We start from the raw sequence: 10,515 nt of genomic DNA, 5'->3' as shown, positions 1-10,515 counted from the left end.
AGTTGTCATGGAGACGGCTCACTTGTCAGAATCTCAGTTGTCAGTTAGAACCAGATATGTCAGTTTGTTACATCATCACGTCCGCAGCAAACTGATGAGCTGCCACCACTTCTTCTTCTGTCTGTCCTGACTCTCATGGATTCAGACCAGACGGGAAGGAGGTAGATTTATTTTAATCGTTCTCTATTTGTCAGTGTTAACTTTACCGAAGTTAACAAGTGGACACATTGATTTTTTTTAAGGTCCTTCGGTGTCATGGACAAACAAAACAAGGATGGAGATTCTGACAGCAGAGAGTCTTATGGGCTGAAGGTAGTGAAGACGTACAGCTCTTATATTTGCATGTTTAATTCGATTTTTTTGGACAAATAACAGGTAACATTCACGCTAACATGCTGATGTTTAGTAGCTAATGTTTACATGTTCACCATCATAGTTTAGCATATTAGCTTGCTAACATTTGCCAATTACTAGACGCAAAGTACAGTTGAGGCTGATGGGAATGTCGTTAGTTTTTCAGGTATTTGGTCATTGGACAAATTTAAACTTTGACCTGTTGATGATGCTACATGAAAAGTAAAGGATCACCAGTGTAATTACAACTCATCTTGAGGGGAACATGACTGTCTGTATTAAATTTCATGCCAATCTATCTAATAATTGTCAAGATATTTCAGTCTGGACTTAAGTGGTGGACTGGCTGACATGGTGCTAGAAAAAAAGTCATTTGGATACTTGATGCCATTTGAAGCAAAATTTAACTTTATGATTTTGATAGATACCGCCTGGAAAGCATGAAAATCTGTATAGAATTTTGTGGCAATTGATTGAGAAGTAGAGAGATTTCACTGGATAACTGAAAACTGACTTGCTGGTGACGTTAGACAAAAAGTCAGCAGATCAGCAAAGTCAGGAGGGTTCATCGTCTGGGAAACATGGATGTCTGTACAAAACGTCATGTAAATCCATTTGTTTAGATATAGAGTCACTGACATTGTCATTCCTAAGGCCACGTCCAAAGCGTAGCTGAAAACTGTCTTCATATCCTCATGTATGTGGTTTGCAGTAGCAGCTGTCAATCACTGAATGGTGATCTCCGTGTCAGTCCACTGGAAAACTCCAAAACTGCTTTCCCCCTCCCCCTAGATTTCAGAGTTATTAAAGGCTGAGAAGAAATCACCACCTCATCGCACCATATGTATTGACCCCCGAAACATCAGGACCAACCTTTCCATCCTAAATAACACAGGGTGCACTAGCAGTACTGGGTGGATTACGAGATCCAAAGCTGTCCTGCCTGAAAACATCAGTCAGTTGTCCAGTTGTCAGTTTAAGAGGCGAGATCATTTGCGTGAAAGCTTAGTCCCTGTTCCTGCCCCCGTCACTGCCGTGGCCTTGCCTCAGGAGGGACAACTGCAACCCAGCTTGCTGTCCTCAAATCTTATCATCCTTGCACACCTGGTGGAAAAATCTAAGATGCTGCCCTTATGTTCAGTCTCTTGTATTGGAGAGCGGCTTAAAAAGCAAGAGATACATCCACACATCCTGGGGGTGCAGGCATGGATGAAGCAGCAGTCCTGTGAGCTGTGGTGCACGCCACCAGTCAGACAGCTGTCTCCCCAAACAGGTCAGGTAACAATTTGTCTTCACATTCACAAATACATCCTTAAATGTTCTGCTGTCACACAAGCCGGCTGCAGTAACCTCATGATTAGGAAGACCGTCCTTCAGTTAGAAGCTCAGAGTTATTCTGAAGGCTTGAAAGGCCACATAAATATAAAATGTGTCGTTTTCTCATGATTTCCCTAATTAATTCAAGATATAAAAATGACGAGTAATGACTTTATTCATGTTAATAATCTGTTTATTAACGCTTTATAGATTTGTAATAAGTCCTATAAGGACAAAGTTTGGGTTGCCAGGTTGTGAAAAGGTTGTGTATAATTTTCCTCTCACATAACTTGCTTTTTATCCACTGCTTTTATTCATCAAACCTTACTAATGTATTATTACTAATCCATAAAGAATAAATAAATTACTTATTAATGTTAATAAAGCCATATATAAATAGTTCTAAAAACATTTTAAAAGGATGCCTTATCAGAGTGTTGCATGGGTATTTTTTTTAAAGATGACAAGTAACGAAAATAAAACAATAATATACCCATGGCCTCAATGGCATTTAAGGCAGTGAACGTGTGCCAAGCTGTTTCATAACTGATTATTTTCGTGATTATGAGAAATTTCGGTGCTGTTGTTGAGATGAAAACATATATTTTTTGTCTGTGATCCAAGATTCTTGAGATCATAATAAATAAGTATTAGTGGATGAGATGTGAAATGATGATGTACCCTCAACATTTTGACAGACTGTGATCATAAACAGGTTTTTTGTTGATCACAAACGACGAACTCAGCTTGTTAATTAAGTTGATGATGAAATATTTATTCATAAGAAAGCAGTCTTTCTATATTGATAATAAAAACACTTAATGATCATAAGAAAAAAACAAGCTTCACACATGACCTCTCTGGATTCATGTTTTCACCCATTATGGAGATCAATCAATATCAATAGAGCATCACAATTTTAGTTCAAAGACCAATTAGAAGATCAATAGTGAATCTCTGAGTGTTGAAATGCTTGATCCTAATTCAGGGCCGACCAATAAATGGTTCTTTGAGGATTTGACAGACCTCCAGAGGAGACTGTTTTTAGGTGCCTCAAAGAAATTTGGAATCCTGAGCCACTCGCAGACGCTGGGGAAAGATGCTCGCCACAACCCACCTGAATCCACGTCTTCACCAAACAGTTAAAGACAGTCAAAGACACAGGAAAGATAAAACCAAACTGAAATCAGCAAATACAGTTTGACTGTTTGTTTTTATGTAGCATTTGTTTGTGACTGACTGATCATTGTTGCAGTTCTTACAAAGACAAGAGTAAGAATCACACATTATAACTTATATTCATTTAGTTAGAGTGGTAGCAATGTTCAAAATCAAATCATAGACACACGGATGCAGAAGATGACAAACAGATTATGTCTGAAAATGTTTTGTTTCTAACACACATCCAAACATATTTTCCACTGTCTTTCTACACATTTAATCTGGGATCTAAAAATATGAAATATCAAACAAGGCTTCAAAATCAAGTTAAGGTATATGGGGAATAATATGTGATCGTCTGTGTGTGTGTGTGTGTGTGTTTGTGTGTGTTTTTACCAAAAGAGAAAAAATAGAAACGTGTGATTCAGAAGCTCTGAACTTATCCTAAAAATATCGGATCTATGGAGACATTTAAAGTACAAATACAGGTTTTATTTCATCTAAAATATTATGTCTGCTTTATGCCCAAGAGAATAAGTCAAACACCATCTGCAAAAACAACAAACATCACCTTTGTACTCAATCACTTTATCTCCACTTGTGTCACGCTGTGCAGTTGGCAGGATTTGCCACTTGCCGACTCGCAGTCAAAGCCGTGAGCGATGTAATGACAGCTTTAAAACAGTTTGTCGTGCTGGAGGGAGATCAAGCCGTACTGTCATCCCGACCCTCAGCATCCTGCGTGATTCATTCATGTTCATTTTGGTTGATTTGATTTCCCTGTTACTGTTTAGCGCTGATGAAATAAAACTCTTCATTTTCTACTGGGACAGAGTTCAGATGAAGTGTATGGTTGGTGTGGTTGTGTAAGTGTGAGTTGTGGGTGTCGTTTGAGCTGAAAATGAAACCGCTCTGACAGCATCATCGGCCATTTAATATGTGAAAGTCGTTTTTAAATTCTGCCAAACGACACACACTGGCTAGACTCTGAAAATGAATTAATCGGATAGATTTTAAACGGCAGAGAATTGAGAAATTGGAACATTTTGTCACAATAAAGGCTAATGAAAAGACACTTTGAGCTGGAATAAAAATTTTGGATGTTAACATGATGTAGAAATAAAATAACTAATTTTTCTAATTAAGCTCCAGTCAATCTGCAGGGCACTGAGTCCTGGGTAATTACAGGTGATGATGTAGATTTGGTTTAAAAGCTCCTGCTGGCTCAGTCTCTCTCTCACTCTCTTTCTCTCACATAAATGCACATGAAGCATTTATGTGCCCGTCCCCTTCCCAGCTACGGTGGTCTATAACTGTGCTTTCATCTCAGACCTGCAGAGAACAGAAGAGCAGCCAAACATTGACAACAAGGAGACTAAACCTTTCTTTACAGAGCAGAGTGAGGAACACCGCAAAACTACACACTACGCAGGTAAAAGAAGCTTAATATACCAAGAAAAGAATTATTTGATATACTTAAATATTTAATTTGGTTTTGTCTGATGTTATGAATCCAAGTTAGTAGGTTTTCATTCAAATAATGGTGAGAAATATGTTAAATGATCATATTATGGATCATATAGACAGCCACTGCAGACAGATGTTCTACATGTACCATAGAAACACTTTTGAGTTTGACTTGTCAGGATGATAGTGGACTCAGCAGCCAGTCACGGTCCAGACTGTGGGTCTGTATGCAACGAGTCAGCAGCTCTGCAGGGCCAGGGGCCACCCATGTTGGTCGACGCCTGGCTGGTGCCCACTTTCTTCGGCCTCATCATGCTGGTCGGCCTGGTCGGGAACTCGCTGGTCATCCATGTGGTCACCAAACACCAGCAGATGAAGACCGTCACCAATTTTTACATAGGTAACAATTCCGATGCACAGTGAGTCCAACTTTATTTTGGGATCCGTTTAGTTTGTTCAATGAACGAAACACATTTCTGAGTTAATCATGAGCTGCACAGCTTGATAGTGAAAGAAATGTGATGCTCACAACAGGAGTTTATTGGGCTCGAAAATGAAATTCCTGAGGAAAAATTGTGATTTTTCAAAAAAAAAAAAGAAGGATGATGAGAGACATCATTGACTTTCTGTATTACTTTGATATGTTTTTAGATATAATTATTTGTAAAAGTCACAATATAAGATACGCTGTGATATTCAACCCTTCAATCAATCTCTGCTACCACAAATCCCATCCCCTTGGGTGATGGTGGTCCATAATTATTAAAAAGTCACATTATGGATTGAAAAACTTAATATTTTAAGTTGTTCAAAAAGTTGGTGAGTTTTCAAAGGCAGAAACTTCATTACTCTCTAGTTATTGGTATTGACGCAGTTATTCATGGTCTGTTTGTCTCTCCGTCTCGGCTTTTTGTCTCTTTGAATGCATCTCATCTCGACACATGTCAAAGTGTGCTTTTCTGTTGAGGAATCACTGTTGGCGTTTGCTCTCTTCCAGTAAACCTGGCTACGACTGATATCCTGTTTCTAGTGTGCTGCGTCCCCTTCACCGCCACACTGTACCCACTGCCCAGCTGGATCTTCGGAGAGTTTATGTGCCGACTGGTGAACTACCTTCAGCAAGTGAGATGCACATGTGTACATGCAAAACACACATAGGCCTGGAATTGCTAGAAAAAGCACCACAGTTATACTGTTCAAACGGCATGTTAACCATACAACCATTGTCACTACTAACATGGTACTGGTTACATCATGGCAGTGACCAAATTACCCCGCCACATGTACAAATAATAAACAAGAAACCCTAAACTTTGAAAGAAAATATGATTACATTTACAGTTTTTACACAGAAATCCAAACAGCTGGTTCTAGTTCATAGCTGAGAGACCATCTAGAAACAGATAATCTAATAATTGAACATAATGTAATGAGTTAATATTATGTATATAATGGAATATCACTGTAAACTGTAATAAAAATGTGGAGTTTTGTTGTAAACTCATTAAAACTCATTGTGTGTATCCTTGTGATGTACAAATGTGTTGAATCCTTTCCTTCTTCATAAAACATTTACAAAGCTGACTTAGTATTTCACGTATTTTAAATTGTACATTGTTTACATGCATGTTTACTGGCTTGCAGTCTTCTTCACTGCCTTTGTTGATGCATTGCTGTGTTTTTTGGTGCAGTACAGCCACCTGTAGCTCAAAGAATAGTGTGAAACGACTGGTAGAAACAAGAACAACATGGTGACATCTCATAAAAAACTGCTCCATAGTGCTACTAGAGGTCAAAAACTCCACAGGAAACCTTTAATATTCACTTATTCTACAATATACAGACAGTACTTCTACATTTTTATTGAAAGATTTTCCATCAAAATCATAACATCATAACCAGCACAAAATCTAAAACATTGCTATCTGGATAGTAAGTTAAAAATGTACCTAAAATGATTTAAAAGTTCTTTTCTGCAGTAAACTGAGTCAAACAGAGTACTGTGTGTGTTTCAGGTGACTGCGCAGGCAACATGTATCACTCTGTCAGCCATGAGTGTGGACCGCTGCTATGTGACCGTCTACCCTCTGCAGTCGTTGCGACACCGCACCCCACGCATGGCTGTGGCTATTTCTGTGTCCATCTGGATCGGTATGACACAAATACACCTCACTCACATTCACAGCCAGATGCAAGCAGATGTTTGTGTATTTGTGGATGTGATACAGTTTACTTAGATAGTTGTTCCTTTTCATTGGTATGGTAATCCCACAGATCATCATATTAATGTTGTTTTAGAAATAAACCTGTTGTGTTCTATTAACAGTTGACATAGAGAAGGAAAAAATGTTTGTTCATGGCACAAATTTCTTGTTTTCGTTTGTGCTTTTTCTTGTTTTGGCCTCACCCATGAGTTTCTGACTAGACTTTTAAAGCTTTCAGTTTGGGTTTACTGCTTGTCAACATCTTTTTGGTTGTCTAGGGTCATAAAATGCTAATTATAATGACAGGTCAGAGCCTGGATATAGCTCAGTTGGGAACATGTAAGGAACAACCACAAAGCCTGACTGTGATAGGCTGAGATATCTGTCAGTCACAGCAACATGTCCCCATACTTAATCCAGTTTAAGCTTTAATATCTTCCTAATAGAACAATGCTTTTTAAAATCACCACCAAATAACTAATTGACAAGAGTGAAATTAGATATTGAAACCCCAAGTTGCGAATAAACATTGTAAATTTAGAGAGAAGATTGAGATTTTCCAATTTGTGTCCGCACAATTAGTGAAACTTATTATGAACATCATGCTCCCAGTTACACAATTATTTCATCCCCCCCGCCCCCCCACCTCCAGGCTCCCTGCTTTTGTCGATCCCTGTAGCCGTGTACCAGCATCTGGAGGCCGGATACTGGTTTGGCCCTCAGACGTACTGCAGCGAGGTCTTCCCCTCGGCCCACCTCCAGAGAGCCTTCATCATCTACAACTTCCTGGCCGTCTATCTGCTGCCCTTGCTCACCATCACTGCCTGTTATGCCTTCATGCTCAAGCGCATGGGCCAGACCAGCGTGAATCCCATCGACAGTAGCTACCAAGTAAGAGAAATATTTGGAGATATACTGTTTATTTCACATGCAAAATGTTTTTTTTCACTTATTAACTCCACAGAAAACAGGATATCATTTTGATCATCAAGCTTCTGTATCTGCAGCTTCATGCTCAGGTAGAGCGGGCAGCAGCGGTGCGGGCGAGAGTCTCCCGTATGGTGGTGGTGATGGTGGCCCTGTTCCTCATCTGCTGGGGCCCCATTCAGGTCTGCATTCTCCTGCAAGCATTTGGCATCCGCAGTTATGTTCTCTACAAGGTATCAATCTATCAATCTATCTATCTATCTATCTATCTATGTATCTATCTATGAATCTTGTCGTGCTTACTATAGATTGTATATACAAACTAAAAAATCAAAGTACATGTCAAATTAATTTTTCACAAGGAGGGTTTGTCACATTAGATAGTTCTTATCACAGTGATGTATATACAAATTTATTTTTTTCTTATAAGTTTGTTTTAGATTAGAAATTTGAAGATATAAAAAGGGCGTGTCACATCATGATTGACAGCTGTGATTGACAGTCGCTCCCAAACTCTGTATTTTGGCTTCACTTTGCATAGCGACAAGAAGTGGTGATGTGTCATACATATATATATACAGTCTGTTTTTAATAGCATTTCTGGCAATTTGTCACAGTTACTATTTTATTTTTTTTCCTGTGAGATAGCAATTCATAATACTATAATTACGATAATCTTTCTCATAATTACAATGCGTTTCCTCATAAATATTAGAAACTTTGGCAAAATTGTTCTCTAGCAGTATCTATTTTTGAGAAAGCATACAGCGAGGAGCAGACCAGTATGAACTTTGCTGCAAATCAACAAAAGTTGAAACTTGTTTAATTTTGACGGTATTGGGTCTCCATACATGATGTATCAGAAAAACTGCACAAATGTCTCCATAGAATATGTTTCTGTTTTTGAGGGAAAGATTTGCTGTTAATTAAGTTGTAATAAAGAGGTTGATACGGCAAATTTTTTTTTAATAAAAAGGTTTGATTAAATTGAAATGCGGTGTGGATCTAGGCTCAGTTTTGTTCTTTCAGGGAGGGGACATTGAGTGACATGACTGAGCTGACTGAGAATAATGCTCTCTCTCCTGACATGTGAACATAGACCGAAGCCTTACATTTAATTCAGTCCAAATTTTGCCTTCACAGCTGAAGATTTGGGGTCACTGCATGTCTTATTCCAACTCCTCTGTCAACCCGCTGGTTTACGCCTTCATGGGCAACAACTTCAGAAAGGCCTTCAAGCAAGCCTTTCCCGATGTGTTTCTGTGGCGTACACGGCAGAGAGTCAGGGTCGGGAACATAGACATGGAGGAAGGGAGAGAGATGGATCATCAGACTCCCAAAGGAGAAGCAGAGATGCACTTTCTTTCATCTGGATCCTAAAGGCCACGCTGGGCATTCGGACACTGTAGACTCATTGTTTATTTATAGTTTGTTCTGGAGATGAGAGCAGTCTGCTCAGCCTTGTACATGTGTGCGTGTGAACGTGCACACACACACACACACACACACACAGAAATATACACAGATTACACACAATAGACACAGAAAAAAGGAACATTTCAGATAAAAATTGCCTGACAGATAGTTCCAACTAGACAATCGTGGCACAATGTGGGCTCAATATAGAAAGTACTGTACAAAGGACAGCAGTATGTGACAGGTTTTAACACATACACACACATACACACTCACACACAGATGCCTACCATGTGATCTGTTAAAAAGGACACACCAGTCTGGTGCCTCTCGTGACTTTCACAAGCTGCTGAAATACAATTATCTTTGTCACATTTTTTAGCTTAGCTGGACTGATGCAATCAGTGTTACTGGATGTCAAAATGTTGAGCTCCTGATCTTCATATCAGCATTTTTCAAGGTGGTAAAGTAAATTGTTTAGGCAATATTGCATCTTGATTGTCGGTGACTGCATCTTTTATGGACAGCAATCCTGTTGGACATAGTTATCTAAGTGTTAGTTAAGCTCTTTCTTCAAAAGAAGACAAGTATCCACATTTAGTAACAGTGTAATTTTACATTAAATGGACATTATTGGTGTGCATTATTGTAGCCTAAACTACAATTTGAATTTATGTTACCTCATTACACAGCTAACCAGTCAGTTTTGTGACTGCTTTTCAATGTTATCTCTTTTGTCTTTATTTCTTTATGTTCTACAGCTACATGGTCGCTCTAGTAAATAGTAGCTACAGCAGCCCTCATGAACAGCTATTCATTTGCCATACAGGCATTCACAGATGTGTTACACATGGAGCAAAAGCTTGTACACACACACACACACACACACACACACAAACACACACACACACACACACACACACACACACACACACCATACTGTTTTTCGCAAATCTATTACTACTCTATCAGTTATCCAGGCTCATGCTATGTCTGTGTTTCCTCTTGTACATGTTGGAAAAAACATCCATAAAAGCACATTTTCTTTTAAGTGTTCATGTAGATTGTTAGTTGATACAGGCCAGTTGCACTTTTTCACTGTTAACTTGTGTACTACAGGTAGTGTTTTATTTACAACGCTAGAATAATGTATGTAAATGGAATTAAGAAGTCTGTTTACATTCCTGGAAAATTAATCCAATTAATTAAATATAACATTAAAAACTAAATGATATAAACAGTCTTTATGTTTCTCGTGCTTTTTTTTTGTTTTGTTTTTTTTAGCTCAGTGTTGAGTGTTTTGAACTACAATAAAACCTCTGTGCTTACCCAGAAATCCTTTCTGTCATCCTTAGCTAAAGTCTGAACCTGTACCCTCTATAGAACCACATTCTAGCATTAAAGTGCTGACCAGCACTGATTGTGAAATTCCTGCAGGTTTTTGGGGCCGATTGATTTATTGGTGATTGAATACCTATGATACAAAGAGTCAAAGGTTATTATCGTCCCCTAAGAATTATTTATGTGAAAAATCAAGTTCTGCATATTTTTTTATTTAATTTTCCTTTCGTCATTTCTATTCAGTTGATTATTTTGGCTATAGGGTTATTTAAATACAGTTTCAGGGTGTTATTGTCATTTCAACACAGTGTACATGTAAAGGAATGAA

General features: G+C 38.5%; 1 protein-coding gene across 8 annotated transcripts; it reads left to right on the top strand.

Annotated features, from left to right (window-relative positions):
• The first annotated feature begins 20 nt into the window (after window positions 1-20).
• On the top strand, window positions 21-9,731 carry kiss1rb (KISS1 receptor b). Of its 8 annotated transcripts, none has more exons than XM_042422218.1 (10): window positions 21-161; window positions 243-312; window positions 1,496-1,627; window positions 2,660-4,264; window positions 4,479-4,699; window positions 5,297-5,421; window positions 6,315-6,450; window positions 7,156-7,394; window positions 7,511-7,663; window positions 8,574-9,731. In XM_042422218.1, the coding sequence occupies exons 5-10, from the start codon at window positions 4,480-4,482 to the stop codon at window positions 8,808-8,810; spliced, it is 1,110 nt and encodes a 369-aa protein (XP_042278152.1). In that variant the 5' UTR covers window positions 21-161; window positions 243-312; window positions 1,496-1,627; window positions 2,660-4,264; window position 4,479; the 3' UTR covers window positions 8,811-9,731. The 8 variants fall into 8 exon arrangements, with proteins under 8 accessions (XP_042278152.1, XP_042278149.1, XP_042278146.1 ...); XM_042422215.1 differs by having other exon boundaries at window positions 1,147-1,627; window positions 4,163-4,264; XM_042422212.1 differs by having other exon boundaries at window positions 1,147-1,627.
• The last annotated feature ends 784 nt before the right edge of the window (window positions 9,732-10,515 follow it).

Source organism: Thunnus maccoyii, chromosome 9 (assembly GCF_910596095.1).
Source record: "Thunnus maccoyii chromosome 9, fThuMac1.1, whole genome shotgun sequence".
NCBI classification, from domain to species: domain Eukaryota; kingdom Metazoa; phylum Chordata; class Actinopteri; order Scombriformes; family Scombridae; genus Thunnus; species Thunnus maccoyii.
The sequence above is the reverse complement of the archived record's forward strand: the minus strand, read 5'-3'. Positions and strand labels throughout refer to the sequence as shown.